The sequence below is a fragment of the Salmo salar genome, chromosome 24, assembly GCF_965601325.2.
Source record: "Salmo salar chromosome 24, fSalSal1, whole genome shotgun sequence".
NCBI classification, from domain to species: Eukaryota; Metazoa; Chordata; class Actinopteri; order Salmoniformes; family Salmonidae; genus Salmo; species Salmo salar.
Window position 1 is genome coordinate 38,013,500 of NC_138314.1, and position 15,765 is coordinate 38,029,264.

At 43.7% G+C, this 15,765-nt stretch overlaps 3 protein-coding genes across 3 annotated transcripts in view; 2 read left to right on the forward strand and 1 right to left on the reverse strand.

Annotated features, from left to right (window-relative positions):
• The first annotated feature begins 301 nt into the window (after window positions 1–301).
• LOC106585859 (ubiquilin-1) lies at window positions 302–7,858 on the forward strand. The gene is made up of 11 exons (XM_014172567.3): window positions 302–754; window positions 1,254–1,405; window positions 1,527–1,681; window positions 3,289–3,524; window positions 3,637–3,774; window positions 3,911–4,103; window positions 4,532–4,674; window positions 4,758–4,841; window positions 4,943–5,058; window positions 5,320–5,491; window positions 5,730–7,858. The coding sequence occupies exons 1-11, from the start codon at window positions 626–628 to the stop codon at window positions 5,880–5,882; spliced, it is 1,671 nt and encodes a 556-aa protein (XP_014028042.1). The 5' UTR covers window positions 302–625; the 3' UTR covers window positions 5,883–7,858.
• A 3,137-nt stretch (window positions 7,859–10,995) lies between these two features.
• Window positions 10,996–14,032, reverse strand: LOC106585860 (IDNK gluconokinase). The gene is made up of 5 exons (XM_014172570.3): window positions 13,881–14,032; window positions 13,577–13,607; window positions 12,827–12,913; window positions 12,378–12,421; window positions 10,996–11,490 (listed from the first exon to the last, which is right to left on the reverse strand). The coding sequence occupies exons 1-5, from the start codon at window positions 13,916–13,918 to the stop codon at window positions 11,139–11,141; spliced, it is 552 nt and encodes a 183-aa protein (XP_014028045.1). The 5' UTR covers window positions 13,919–14,032; the 3' UTR covers window positions 10,996–11,138.
• Window positions 14,033–14,128: 96 nt separating this feature from the next.
• Window positions 14,129–15,765, forward strand: part of frmd3 (FERM domain containing 3) — a 91,160-nt gene continuing 89,523 nt past the window's right edge. The window contains exon 1 of the mRNA XM_014172574.3: window positions 14,129–14,900. Within this exon, the coding sequence (XP_014028049.1) occupies window positions 14,796–14,900 (105 nt within the window). The 5' untranslated portion in view covers window positions 14,129–14,795. The remainder of the gene's footprint in view (window positions 14,901–15,765) is intronic.

The window sequence follows — 15,765 nt, forward strand, 5'->3', positions numbered from 1 at the left end:
GGGAAGATCCTTTCTTGTTTCTGCATGACAATGCCCCTTGCACAAAGCGAGGTCCATACAGAAATGGTTTGTCGATCGGTGTGGAAGAACTAGACTGGCCTTCACAGAGCCCTGACCTCAACCCCATCGAACACCTCTGGGTTGAATTGGAACATCGACTGAGAGCCAGGTATAATCGCCCAATCTTATTAATGCTCTTATGGTTTATGGAAGCAAGTCCCTGCAGAAATGTTCCAACATCTAGTTGAAAGCCTTCCCAGAAGAGTGGAGGCTTTTCTAGCGGCAAAGGCGGGACCAACTACATATTCTTAATGCCCATGAGATGTTCGACGAGCAGGTGTCCACATACTTGTGGTCATGTAGTGTATTTAATCATGGCTGCAGCTGAGTGTTCAGAAACATCTAATGAAATTAATTAGGCTACAATATGTTGAAATATTAAGAGGTAAAGAAAATAACGCTATCCGTGCACTGTTATCCATTATGACGTTTGCAGATATTTTTCGAGTCAGCAGGATTAGGACACCAGGAAATAAAATATCACATTACGAGATTCGCTTATGCAAAGTCAGTTCTTTGCCCGCGTGGTCAGACATCGGTCTGTCCCCACCGCGAGAGCAAAAAGATGGCTAATACTGTGGATGAGGACGAGCAACAACCATCTGCTGCTGAATGTAAGATCATCAGAGTTACTGTGAAAACACCAAATGAAAATGAGGAAATCGCCATTCCAGAGAACAGCTCCATCAAACAGGTCAGTGCGGTCATTGGAACTGTCATAGTTGCTTCTTGTGTGGAATCCATTTATTTGGTCAAGTCACGGTGTCTTATCGGAACATGGTCTAAACCACACATGTGGCAACTGTCAAGTATTTCTAATTCGTTTTTCTATTTCTAATTTTGACAGTACTAGACCTATGTGATGTTTTGGATTTTAACACCTACGTGTTTTCATGGATGTAAACTTTTATATGTTGCCAGGCCAGTGGTCCTGTCCCCACCAATGTGCACCCACACACAGCTGGACTGATGCAATCCGCTTATTTGTGAATGATGCCATGTTGTTTTGTGCCTACGTTACATTTTTATTATTATGCTGTCTTCATGGCGATTACATTTTCTTTACTGTTGTTGGCCAAATGTGACTCCCAATGTCTGATATAGCCTACAGTAAAATGGGTTTTCTCTCTGCTACTTGGCAGGGATGAGTTCATGTTTCTGCCTGCCTGCCTGCCTTCTGCCTGTCTCTGTAGTTTAAGGCGCAGATAGCCCAGCGGTTCCAGGCACAAACAGAGCAGCTGGTGCTCATCTTCGCTGGGAAGATCCTCAAAGATGCAGATCTGCTGAGTCACCAAGGCATCCACAACGGACTGACCGTCCACCTGGTCATCAAGACCCAGAGCAGGTACACACACACACATTTCACACACTATGCGTGTGAGTAAGTAAGAAAATATGAAAGCATTAAAGTTGTCCCCAAAATTGGATTGATGGACTATAACTGTCCATTTCCTTTTCTGTTGAAGGCCTCCGGAGTTGTATGCCTCTCCTTCCAACAGCACTGCCTCAGAACAGGCCCAACCAGAAGGCCCTACCTCTGTCCCTGGACCCCCTCCTGTAGAACCTACCTCTGTCCCTCGACCCTCTCCTGTTTCTTCAGCCACCCCTACCCTCAGCCTTGGTAAGACCAGCTGTATCCCTCCCTTACCCCCTTCATCAACAACACATCCACCACACTGACCCTCAACACGGGGACTCCTCAGGGGTGCGTGCTTAGCACCCTCCTGTATTCCCTATTCACCCACAACTGTGTGGCCGCGCACGACTCTAACACCATCATTAAGTTTGCAGACGACACGACGGTGGTAGGCCTGATCACTGATGATGATGAGACAGGCTATAGAAGAGGAGGTCAGTAACTTGGCAGTGTGGTGCCAGAACAGCAACCTCTCCCTCAACATCAGCAAGACCAAGGAGCTGATCGTGGACTACAGGAAACGGAGGACCGAGCACGCCCTCATCCACATCGATGGGGCTATAGTGGAGCGGGTTGAGAGCTTCAAGCTCCTCGGTGTCCATATCACTAAGGATCTATCATGGTCCACACACACCAACACAGTCGTGAAGACTGCACGACAATGCCCTTTCACCCTCAGCTGAAAAATATCTAGTCAAATGGCTACCCAGACTATTCACATTGCCCCCTTTCCCTCTCCACACCACTGCCACTCTCTGTTGTCATCTATGCATAGTCACTTTAATGAACTCTACCTAGATGTGGAGTTCCTCAACTAACCGGTGCCCCCGCACATTGACTCTGTACTGGCACCCCCCTCTATATATTTTATTCCGCGCATGTGACTAATAACATTTGATTTGATTTAGTAATATGTACATATCTACCTCAAATCTGTTGTACATGGACTTGGTACTGGTCTCCGTGTATACAGCCAAGTTATCATTACTCATTGTGTATTTATTGTATACAGCCAAGTTATCATTACTCATTGTGTATTTATTGTATACAGCCAAGTTATCATTACTCATTGTGTATTTATTGTATACAGCCAAGTTATCATTACTCATTGTGTATTTATTGTATACAGCCAAGTTATCATTACTCATTGTGTATTTATTGTATACAGCCAAGTTATCATTACTCATTGTGTATTTATTGTATACAGCCAAGTTATCATTACTCATTGTGTATTTATTGTATACAGCCAAGTTATCATTACTCATTGTGTATTTATTGTATACAGCCAAGTTATCATTACTCATTGTGTATTTATTGTATACAGCCAAGTTATCATTACTCATTGTGTATTTATTGTATACAGCCAAGTTATCATTACTCATTGTGTATTTATTGTATACAGCCAAGTTATCATTACGTGTTTTACTTTTCTATTCTTTCTCTCTGCGTTGTTGGGAAGGGCCGTAAGCATTTCACTGTCAGTCTACACCTGTTGTTTGCGAAGCACTTGACAACGGTGTGTGTGTGTGTGTGTGTGTGTGTGTGTGTGTGTGTGTGTGTGTGTGTGTGTGTGTGTGTGTGTGTGTGTGTGTGTGTGTGTGTGTGTGTGTGTGTGTGTGTGTGTGTGTGTGTGTGTGTGTGTGTGTGTGTGTGTGTGGAGAGATGGATGAGTTGGTAGCCAAATGTTTCTGATGGGTATTTGCTACCTCAACATTAAGCTTTGTCCAACAGGGTAGGTTTGGTAAAGCAATGAAAGTGAGTAGGGGGAAAAAAAATATATATATATCTCGCTCTCTGTCTATATCCTGTAGGTCTAGGCAATCCAGGGACAGCTGCTGCGGGGCCTGGTCTCGCTGAGCTGCAGAGGCAGCTGATGTCCAACCCTGAGCTGCTGGCCCAGATTATGGACAGTCCCTTGGTCCAGGGCATGCTGTCCAACCCAGACATGATGAGACAGCTCATCATGGCCAACCCCCAGATGCAGCAGCTGCTGCAGCACAACCCCAACATCACCCACCTGTTCAACAACCCTGATGTCATGAGACAGGTAGGCGTGTGTGTGTGTGTTGCGGTTACCTTTGTGTCTGTGTTGTTATTCCTTTCGAACCTCTCTCTTCCCTCTGTCATTGTTCTTCCGTTCTCCTCTCCTTGTCCTTCAGACCCTGGAGATAGCACGGAACCCGACCATGATGCAGGAGATATTGCGCAACCAGGAAAGGGCACTAAGCAACAATGCCGTCCGCAGGATGTACACTGATGCTCAGGGACCCATGCTGAATGCTGCTGCTCAGGAACAGGTAGGTACACACACACAGCTCCTGATGGAACTTTAAAGTGTAATGTTAACACTTAATGCCAATCATTGACCAGGACAAATAAAGGTAAATTAACTAACTAGTTTAGCTGGACTGTAACCCACTCTGTCTTGCTTAGATTGCAGGAAACCCTTTTGCTTCTCTGATGACATCAGGGGAAACCCAGTCACCCCGGGTGGAAAATGGAGACCCCCTCACCAACCCCTGGGTTCCCCCTGCTTCCACAGACACCGCCACACCCACCACTACCCCCACCCAGTCCAGCAATGGCCCTCAGACCACCCTGCACAACCTAGGTCCCGCCATGGGAGGTAGAACATTTAACAGTGGTACAAACACACTCACATTTATGCTCACACATAGGTCAATGGAATAGAATGTTATATATTTTTAAACTGGTTGAATGGCTAGTCTTACCATGTAGGGACCTGCAAATTACCGCAGGTGAGAAATTACACATAAACAAAAAATTACTTGCCTGCAACCAAATTAATTAGAATTTTGAATAATTTAGTCTAGACCATTTTTATTTTCTTTGAAGATGAAAAATGTCAGTTTATTTTTTTTGATTGGTCTTGTGCAGTTGTAAATCAAACATACGTTTTCTTTTCAATTTCAACGTATTTTTAAAGAAATGATGAATCGTACAAGGGTGCCGACTATACTTGACCGACTCTGTGGGCTTACACATTCATTAATAAGCTCCCCTGTATCCCCAATGATTATGGTGTGGATATAGCAGGTATGTTCAATAGTCCGGGCATGCAGAGTCTTCTGCAGCAGATCACGGAGAACCCCACGCTGATGCACAACATGATGTCAGCCCCCTACATGAGGAGCCTACTCAACAGCCTGAGCCAGAACCCTGACCTAGCAGCACAGGTCCCCCCCACACACACACACACACACACACACACACACACACACACACACACACACACTTCTAATGTCCCTGAATGTTTTAGATGATGCTGAACAACCCACTGTTTTCTGGGAACCCTCAACTGCAGCAGCAAATGAGACAACAACTCCCAATGTTCCTCCAACAGGTTAGTGACCTTAAAACACCAAGTGATGCTGGGATGACTATACAGTAAGCTGTGATTGGTCCTCTGACCGCTGTTAGTCTCTCTGATTGGTGTTTCCTCAGATGCAGAACCCTGAGATGCTGTCGGCCATGTCCAACCCCAGGGCCATGCAGGCCCTGCTGCAGATCCAACAGGGACTGCAGACCCTTGCCACTGAGGCACCTGGATTCATACCAGGGTATGTACAGCAGTTCTCCATACCTCCACATGCACTTAGTCAGAACATCCATATATCAACATACACCTTCAGTTTTCATCTCAAAGACCTCCACCTACAGTACCTCTTTAAGCGACCGATATTTTGTACTCCACCCACATAGTTCCTATAGCAACGTAGTGTTGAGCTGTGGTCGGCTGACGCCATGATGCCTGTCGTTCCTATAGCAACGTAGTGTTGAGCTGTGGTCGGCTGACACCATGATGCCTGTTGTTCCTGTAGGGTTGGACTGGGAGGCGCTGGCTCAGATCTTAACCCTGCCCCTGGATTGTCATCAGACCCCGCCCCTAGTGACCTCAGCAGTGGGTCCCAGGTAGTCATGGAAACGGGTCAGCGGCAACAACAACAGTTTGTGCGTCAGATGCTAGACGCTCTCGCTAGCACCAATCAGCAGGTTAGTCCCAGAATTGATCTGCATTATTCTCCCAAAATCTGACCCTGTTTTACTTCAAGCCTCTCAGTGGTGTGTATCACCCAATCCTCAATCAACCTTTAAGCCCTATGTCCTATCATGCATTTAGGGGTTAATTTGGGATTGGACCTATGCTGTGTCAGCATGGTGGGGAGGAGAGCATTAAACACATGACCATCATCCCAAGTGGAAGACAAAGTACTGTACCTTTTGTGTGTAGGCTCAGACTGAAGAGCTGCCTTTCCAGCAGCAGGTGGAGCAGCTGACGACCATGGGCTTCCTCAACCCAGAGGCCAACCTGCAGGCCCTCATCGCTACCGGGGGAGACGTCAACGCTGCCGTAGAACGACTGCTGGACTCGCCACCCTTGTAATGCACATACAATTAACAAATTCACGTGCGCACACTCACTTGTACAATCATGCAGTTGTACGATCAGATGCTTGCACATTCTTCACTCACAGAGAACTAGTGAAACATGCACTCCTGAATGCCATTTATATTGTATATGTAAGCTGCTGAACTGTGAAGCGCAGGCCTGTCTGTGCTGTATGTTCTGAATGGCCTTAGTTGGTTCAGGCTCTAATCTGGATCATGCTGGCTTCTGCCACATTCCTTTATGCACTAAGAGAGTCCCATCCTAAGAGAATCCCATTCTAAGAGTCCTATCCAAGGCTCTAAGAGTGAATATGCTGCTAGTCTCGCATCAACATGTATTTCCCTGCTGCTACCAAGGCCTTAAACCCAAATCAGGATGCTAATATAACCCAAGGGTTCCCTACTGGTGACCCTTGAGAGCATGTGTATAGCAGTCTTAGTTGTGTGTGTGTGTGTGTGTGTATATATGTGTAGTGTGAACAGACTGCATTCATAATGCACTAAATGCTGTGTGTTCTTTTTGCCAGTTCATTATGGTATAGACTAGGGGAGGCCAGTTTTACCTCTTCATTATGGTATAGACTAGGGGAGGCCAGTTTTACCTCTTCATTATGGTATAGACTAGGGGAGGCCAGTTTTACCTCTTCATTATGGTATAGACTAGGGGAGGCCAGTTTTACCTCTTCATTATGGTATAGACTAGGGGAGGCCAGTTTTACCTCTTCATTATGGTATAGACTAGGGGAGGCCAGTTTTACCTCTTCATTATGGTATAGACTAGGGGAGGCCAGTTTTACCTCTTCATTATGGTATAGACTAGGGGAGGCCAGTTTTACCTCTTCATTATGGTATAGACTAGGGGAGGCCAGTTTTACCACTTCATTATGGTATAGACTAGGGGAGGCCAGTTTTACCTCTTCATTATGGTATAGACTAGGGGAGGCCAGTTTTACCACTTCATTATGGTATAGACTAGGGGAGGCCAGTTTTACCTCTTCATTATGGTATAGACTAGGGGAGGCCAGTTTTACCTCTTCATTATGGTATAGACTAGGGGAGGCCAGTTTTACCTCTTCATTATGGTATAGACTAGGGGAGGCCAGTTTTACCTCTTCATTATGGTATAGACTAGGGGAGGTGCTCCTGTTGGAAGTGGGCTGTTACATGGAGCCGGCCTTTGCTGACAAGTTTCTTCAATAGCAGCCCCTCGTATCACGCTTGCACAGCCTTGGATATGAGTGCAAGCTTGTAGCACTGATATTGATGTAGCAGTGATGTCCAATCAAGAATAAGTACGCCTGTGGCTTTAGATTTATTCCCATTTGATAATACAATGACTCACTATGTAGCTCTGTTTACCTCTATGTAGCTCTGTGCATTTTATTAACTCTCACAAAATGTACTTTTGACTTGCGTGTTGTTTCATGGTTATTATAGGTTGTTGTTTTATTGTCTAATGTTCAAACCCTCATAGTATGTTCTATATGCTCCTACGGTTAGGCTTATATGTGGAGCATGAAGTGTTTTTTTTCTCTTTTCTTTCTAAACCCCATGTTTCATATTTTTCATGTCTTTAATGTATTCATTGTACAATTTAATATATTAATTGTACTGCACCACTGAAACTGGCTAGTGTGACAAAAACAATGTGCTCTGTCCACCACTGGAGGGCACTGTTGACTCAACTCTTCTGCCTCAAGAGAAAATATACAATTCAGGAGCCATTGAAGTACTGCACATGCAAAAAACGGGAGCAGGAATGGAATCTTAATAATATACCTGAATGGATAGAGTAGAATCTTTAGAGTGCTCAGCAAAGCAATTACTGAAGTCACTTTCTTAGCACATTGATGGTACGGTGATGATACCAACTGCCTTGGAAAATTGTAGCCTTCATCTTTTTGGTTTTAGCATTTAATTTGTATTCATTCTCCTGTGTGCTGGTTAATAAAGTGAAATGGAAAAAAACAAGATTGCTTTGTGTGTATTAGTCTTTGTCAATGTGTACACAAACTGCAAAGCCATGGTCATTCTTGATGTACACATGCAGTGGTGATTTTAGCATGTACATCTTGGTGGGGTAAAAAAAATTAAGTGCATGCCAGCAAAGCCACTACACAACACTAAACAATACATTAATTGCACTATAACGGTGACAATCGGTGCCCACAAACTGTTAGGGCCTACATAAAGCTATCCCAACAGCAGAGTCCCAACACCTTACCACTGCTACACCTGGCTATCAGCGGGGCCTTGTCTGGCAGCAAAACAGTTCATTCAGCCTCATTTACTGCCTTTAAAAAAAACGATATGGCTGACTTACGTTAACAAATGTGGTTTCTAATGACAATTGAGATGTACAAACTATGGCATAAGGGGACAACAAACAGATAAGAAGCAAGCCGTAATTTCGATTCAAGACATTAATGAGCGAGCTAGGACGGACGTAGTCCCTGGCATATTACATAATTTATGCAGCAGCATACAATACATTTTTGGACTCACCTTGTGCTGTGCTCACTTGAACAAGAAGGTGCGGCGGACCTTCGTGGGCAAATTTTGTCATCAAAGTCTGGTATTCTCTGGATTTATGGTGCTTTCAAGACAACTGGGAACTGGGGGGGGGGGAACAAGGTTGAATCATGATGATGTCATTGATCTTCAGGTCGTAGCTCTAGAAAGTGGCTGGATTTACAATTCCGAGTTAGATGACCATTCAAAAAGTATTTTCCCAGTCAGAGCTCGTTTATTCCCGACTTCCTAGTTGTCTTGAACTCACTGAAGTCAAGTTTTCGCAGTTAACAGTTGTTTTGAGCGCGGCACAAATCATGCTTCATTGACAGCATGGCCAATGTTGAAAGTTTATCATTTTAAATTTGGAAAAGATCCCCTTAGTTCCAGATATTGGACCACACAGTAACTCCACTGAATAGTAGGCTAGTGATTGCTTTGCAATGCTTGCAGTTCGCCACTGTCACTGATTCCTTCCAAACCACTCATTGTTGAATTTGCGATTTCCAACTTGTTGTGTAATCTTTATGTACAATGGCCGATGAGCACCGATACGTTTTATCTATAATTTCTCTTCATTATATCTCTTCATATGACAAGGATTAAAAAGGATTTGCCAGTAGATTGTCAATTTGATTCATGATGGCTAGCTAAGATTTTGAAAGTATGATGTTGACATGATCAGTCCAATCAAAGCTACTGTACATATGTGATTTGACGTCATCGTATATGTGGCCAATGAGCTTGAGCCTTCTTGAATGGGCACTTCTAATGTAACTCTAAGGCAGCACCCAAGGGGCTAGAATTTTCGATGTCTACCCTTAGACTTGGCGGTGATGTAGTGTCCCCATGAGTGACACAGCACTGAGCCAATCAAGGCGCAACGCTCCGTATTTTCTGCTGGCTTTCCCCACCACTACAGAAAGCACTGAGCTATTCAAAAATATTTGCAAAACATGTGGGGCTCAAAACGTGAATAGATTTGCTTATTTTTTGGTTCCTCGTGAATACACCCCAGTAATGGATGTTATAGTCAAGGTCATCTCCACTAGGGTTCCCCAAAGTTGGTCCTGGGGCCACCCCTGGGTGCACATTTTGGTTTTTCCCTTCGCACTACACAGCTGATTCAAACAACCGACTCGTCATCAAGCTGTGATTATTTGAATCCGCTGTGTAGTGCCAGGGCAAAACCAAAACGTGCACCCGGGGAGGGGGGGCCCCAGGACCGACATTGGGAAACCCTCTTCTTCACCACTGCCTTGTAGCACATCTAGATGTCCAGCAGATGGGACTATATATCTGATCTTGAGTTGCAGTGATGTGCATTGCAACTTTTCATTTGGAATTGATCTTACATGGTGAGAAATTGTCATCCAATGGGTTTTGAGAAAGAAGAAAGAAGAGAGGATGTGAGGAATCAAGGAAACGCAATTGAGATTCTAGCATGGTCTTACAATGTTTTGAGGTTTGTATACCGAAAAGGGTATAGATACTGTAAGTGTAGAAACACTGGTGTGTGTATATGTGTGGACGTGCTTAACTATACTTGTTGGGAACACAAGAAGAGTAAACTAACAAACATTTGACCAACTGGGGACATTATGTTAATCCCCACAAGGTCAAATACTATTTCTAGGGGGTTTAGGGTTACGGTTAGAATTAGTATTAGTGTTAGGGGTTAGAGTACGGGTTAGGAGCTAGGGTTAAGGTTAGGTTTTTGGGTTAAGGTACGGGTTAGGGAAAATAAGATTTTGAATGGGACTGAATTGTGTGTCCCCACAAGGTTAGTTGTACAAGACTGTGTGATATGAGAGGGGTGGTGAGGAGTTTACAAGGATTAGAGGCTCCTGAAATACCCTTGTTGGGGGTGGGAGGTGAATCATTCCCCTGAAACAGCTCTATGATTCTGTGGGGTCTTCCCAAGAGGCCCCTAACCCCTCTTTGATGCTATGGGCGATAGATTTCTAATTTAGGTTTCTAATGGGGCTAACCCCCCATACATGACATTTGGCAGACAGGCATTGTTACAACATAATGTGTAGGTCTGTGTCCCCATTTAAGAATGCCTATACTGTATTGACCAAGAACCACTTGGAGGAAAGACATCCAGGCAGAAATTACTGAGAGCTTCCTCAACTGGTGTGACCTGGAAAAACTTGCCCTGAACCGAGTGAGATGGAGGACATTCGTCAACGGCCTATGCTCCTTTAAGGAGCTATGGGCATAAATCAAGTAAGTCATACTGTATTGTAATACTATTTAAGATTTTATTTAACCTTTATTTAACTAGGCAAGTCAGTTATGAACAAATTCTTATTTCCAATGACGGCCTACCCCGGCCAAACCCGGACGACGCTGGGCCAATTGTGCGCCGCCCTATGGGACTCCCAATCACGGCCGGTTGTGATACTGCCTGGATACGAACCAGGGACTGTAGTGACGCCTCCTGCACTGAGATGCAGTGCCTCAGATCGATGCACCACTCGGGAGTGCCTCGGGAGTGGCATTACTAATGCAATGTTTTCAAACATTTCCCTCAACTCAGCTAGGTTTCTTAGACCCAAGCCTATTGGATTAAAAAACACATTCAATAGAGATTCTGCATCTGAATCAGAAACGGATTTATTGTGCTTTGTAAAATAAAATAATATAAAAGTCTGACATATGTAATTGTTTTGTAGCACACAGTGCAGTCCAGTATGTTATCTTTGATTTGAGAGTCCATGATCATGATCTCTGGTTATGAAAGTTGGCGGAGATGCTCCTGTATCTCCCTGCAGATGTCATCAGTGCTCCTCCGAATATCAAGCAGCAACGCGTTCTCCTCTTCCGCCGGTGGTTCCAGAACATCAAACTGGGAGCGCAGGAGACCAGGCTGCATGAAATGTCCCCTCCGGGCCACCATCCTTGCATGGATCAGATCATATGTCCCGTACAGGAAGAGGAACCAGACGCCGGGCAGGCTGCACATGTGCAGGCTTGCTGTGTCCGAGCTGTAGGTCAGGGCCTCTGAGCCAAACAGCAGAACCTGCCTGTAAAGTCGCCTCAGAGCTGAACACACCATGATGGCATCGCCCCCTGAAGACCTCTCCCTGTTGAAGACAGACCCACAACTTCCAACATTATGAGATAACGACGACAAACCAGAAGTGCCCATACGGGAAAAAAATTGCAGTCAGAGTGCCGTATAACTGCTGTATGCTGCAGTATAACTGCAGTTAGAGTGCAGTATAACTGTAGTATATTGCAAATACTGCGTACAAAATAGCATTTTTTTACTGCAGTATTTTGCAGTTCAACTGCAGTACAACTCCAGTTCAACTGAAGTTATTCTGCAATTACTGCGTCAAAAGTACCACAGTCGAATGCAGTTACTGCAGTTTCAAAACGGCAATCTTCTTTTGTAAGGGTGGAATTTGCTGTGCAAAAGTCTGTATCATGATACACATTGTACATCTAACAACAATGTTATACAAACATTTAAGAACACTTAAAACATGTATAAAACAGTGATTACATGTGACTGGGGAGAGTTTTCATCAGATGGGTTAAAATGGACAATCTCCATGTTGAAAACAACTAGAGGGATCAGGAAGGAGTGTGTGACTAACTGGGAAAGTGAGAAGGCGGATTACTAGGAGAATCTGAGTCCGGAAGGGGAGCACATCTCTTTGAAGTCGTCACACAGATTTTAAGTGAGAGCTGTCACTTTCATCCCTCTCTCACTCCCTCTCTCCCTCCCTCTGTGCTTTATAACTCCCTCTCCCCATCTTCATCTCATCTTATTTTAAGAATGCATTTCTGATCTGGTGTTTTTTCTCGCACTCTTTCCATCCAGCTCTATCATATCAGCCTTTGCGATAGATTTGAGACTGTTCCATAAAAGAAAGAGATTGTGACTAACTGTTCCACTATGTGTATTTGCATATATAATAGGTGGTTATACATGTATAATGATGTGTACGTAGCCTATAATTACCTTTGAATGACATCATGCAGTTTCAGCAGCCAAGGCAGTCTGTCCTGATGAATTAGAAAAATCAGACACAGATGAGTCACAGGATTGTTTTCAGATCAAAATACTGAAACAGAATCAGAGTCCTGTGTTGTGATTTCCAGCCAACATAACAAGCCAGCTCTATCTCTAGTGGTCTCCCCATATCCCTGTCACTGACTGTCTCTGTCTCTCTCTACAGGGGGCATTGGCTCTGAGTATCAGCCAACAGGGCTACATAAGAGCCTTAGTGAACTCACTCATGCACATCATATTTACTTTCGACATCATAAATGATGGAACTTGATGAAAGAGCTCCCTTTGACACTAAGTGAAGGATGACACTAAGTGAAGGTTGAGTTATTCAAACACTGCGTAGAATAATCAGAGGCGTGATGATAGCCTAACAGAAGTGATGTGAGTGATTTGGTCACCTGGTCAGTCAGAGGCTCCCCGCGAGCCATTTTCTCAATATTTTCCCGTGGGTGAAAGTCATCTCCCTCGTGCAGCGGCCACCCGAGCTGAGAACAGAGACACAGGTGAGTGGAGTGCCAAACCAGACCTGGGTTCAAATACATGATTATTTAAGTATTTGTATTTTAAATACTTATTTTCTGTGTATTTTAGCTAGTATTTTCAAATACACTGGCCAAATCAACTACCGCTACTTATATTTGAAGTATCTGAATGCCTACTTGTGAAACCAAATACTCAAAGACTTGTTTTACTAATTGTAAAACCAAATACACAAAAATACTCACAAACCAAATACTCAAATACTTTTCCCCAAATACATTTCAAATACCCCTAAATACCCTGCCCTAACATTTTTACAAAAAGGCAAATGTTTATATACAATTCAAAGTAGGCCTATGTTTTCAATAACTAAAGTATTTAGGCATTTGGAGAAAGTGTGTATATTTCTATTTTCAAATACACAGCCCAAAACAACTACTTCAAATATAAGTAGTTGTAAATATATGCAAATACTTCCAAATACATTACAATATTCAACTACTTGTATTTTCAATCAATCATTGTTTAATTTATTTGTTCGAAATGTACTTAATAGCAATTGAAATACAGTAACCTAAATAGTATTTGAACCCTGGTCAGAAGAGACACAAGTGGGCGGAGTACGCTGAATCCCAGGTCAAAGTTTGAGAGCACCGTTCAATGTCTACCTTGTGTGACAGGAAGGCCCCTAGTGTTGTCCTGTGTGGGAGAGAAAAAACATTAAGGCTCGGACAGTAGCTACAGTGAGGCTAACCAGGCCAATATTACGATTCTCATAAACCGATAATACACATAACCTAAACAGACTGATTTCACTGCTATGATGCGCGGTTCCGCAGGGAAATAGTACATCCATACATAGGCCAGTCTAGGATATTCCAGAATGCGGCTCACTGTTGAGCGGATGTGAATGCGATATCTAGTAGGCTACTGTGTGCTTCCCAAACGATAAACTAAAACAGGGACACCTACTTTCCGCAGCCAGACACTCCCATTATAACATATATCATTTCGCTGGGTGTCAGTATGGCCTGATGCCCAGGCGAAGCCCAGACGCTCCAACGTAGATCATGTACAGGAAAACAGCTCTGCAGGTTGTTTTGGTATGGAGCGTAATGACGCAATACATGTCTTGCCTGCCGCCTGCCCCTTCATTTTAAAGCGACAGTACACGTTTCAAAACCAAATTGGACGCGGCGCATCATATGGCACAAATACATTAAATTAGTTTTCGATTTTTATGTGAATGACGAAAGAGGTGAAATCGTTTGAAATCAATGTCCAATATGGATGGACATGAAAATAGATCCAGTAGTCGTAATGTCGTGGGACAGGATCAAGTCCGTATGGATGGTCCAAGTTTAGCTACATGAGAGTATTGTTTCGATATAACCATTGCTGAACCATGTGGTTATTGACTCACCCCAGAGACCTATAGCCTAAGCAGTGGTGTGGTAACCATGCCATGGGTCACCTGAGGCGTCAGCCATGTTCATCGCAGCTGTGAATGATTCTAACACCATGCCAATTGTTATGTGCCAACTATAGGCTTAATCATTAGAGATTATTCTCATAAATATACTAGGCCTGTTACACCTCCTGTGAGTGATCTCATGGTGCACCTGTTTGATTATCTATTAGACAAAACTGTACCCAAAAGTGGCATATCGCGAAAGAGCGAATTGACAGAGGAGCGCGCATCTTGTTACTGACATCAGAGAGAGAGAGAGAGAGAGAGAGAGAGAAGGCAGACCGGTCCCTTCTTGCAGGCGACAGATGCAGCCTCTCCCACCTCGCCAGTCTCTTGCATCCATTCCTACGCTGAACGCGTCACTGCCAGTAAAAGCGTTTGTTTGATATGTGGAGCAGGCAAATCAGGGCAGAAGAATGAAAATGCTTCGGTTTCGTAGTCCAAGCCTCCGCTCTCTGGATCAAGAGATCCAGGTCACGATTCGGTTACTGGATGACTCGGAGATCTCGTGCTGCATCCAGGTAAAGGGCGACCATGCTCGCGCAGCCAGCATGCAATGATCTTTATTGTGATTGTTACGAACCGTGACATAATTGCGTCGGATGTTGACTTTCATGATCACATAATCGGGGTAAGATCATAGGCTATTTTTATTAATTCACTGGCTACATTAGAACATCTGGCTGTTTGTGGTTTCAAATCGCATATTTTAGTATAGGTGACAAAACACTGGTTAGCCGTTATTTTTCCTCACAAGGATTAATCTCCCCCCTCCAACGTTAGTAGTCTAGTCTTATTTAGCTGATAGCTATTCTAGCAACACATTAACGTACACTAACATTACACACTTTACACTACAATTGATCAGAAAATGTGTGACATATCTAAATAATAAATATATATATCGGCGTAGACCTATTATTATTACTGTTGCGTAATAATAATAACAACCACTACCCAGTAGTGAATTTCTCATATTGATTGCATAAATCAACTCTGTGAATTTATCCATTAAAAAGCGTCAAAGACAGTGAACACCGGTTTCCCAAAGGGGGGGGACCGGAGTTTATAGTTATCTGTCATTAAACTGTTGATGTTTGACCAGACTCACAACCATAACGCTGACCATGTCAAACTAAGAGTCTCTGTGTTCATGTACATCTACCCAATCAATGATTTACAACCACTCTTAAATGCTGTCAGAGTGTCTGTGTGTGTGTCTGTGTGTGTGTCTGTGTGTGTGTGTGTGTGTGGTGTGTGTGTGTGTGTGTGTGTGTGTGTGTGTGTGTGTGTGTGTAAGAGAGAAACAGAGAGAGAGAGAGAAAAAGTGTGTGTGTGTGAGGAGAGAGAGAGAGAGATTGTGTGTGAGAGAGAGAGAGAAGGTGT

What these genes read in the sequence shown, in the direction of transcription:
- LOC106585859 (XM_014172567.3), top strand. Translation starts at nt 626, where the DNA reads ATGGCTAATACTGTGGATGAGGACGAGCAACAACCATCTGCTGCTGAA. An exon ending in TCCCAATGTTCCTCCAACAG is followed by an intron (nt 4,842 to 4,942) that starts GTTAGTGACCTT and finishes GTGTTTCCTCAG; the next exon opens with ATGCAGAACCCTGAGATGCT. An exon ending in TCGCTAGCACCAATCAGCAG is followed by an intron (nt 5,492 to 5,729) that starts GTTAGTCCCAGA and finishes TTTTGTGTGTAG; the next exon opens with GCTCAGACTGAAGAGCTGCC.
- LOC106585860 (XM_014172570.3), bottom strand. Translation starts at nt 13,918, where the DNA reads ATGATATATGTTATAATGGGAGTGTCTGGCTGCGGAAA. An exon ending in GGAGTGTCTGGCTGCGGAAA is followed by an intron (nt 13,608 to 13,880) that starts GTAGGTGTCCCT and finishes TCTCCCACACAG; the next exon opens with GACAACACTAGGGGCCTTCC. An exon ending in GGGCCTTCCTGTCACACAAG is followed by an intron (nt 12,914 to 13,576) that starts GTAGACATTGAA and finishes CTCTGTTCTCAG; the next exon opens with CTCGGGTGGCCGCTGCACGA.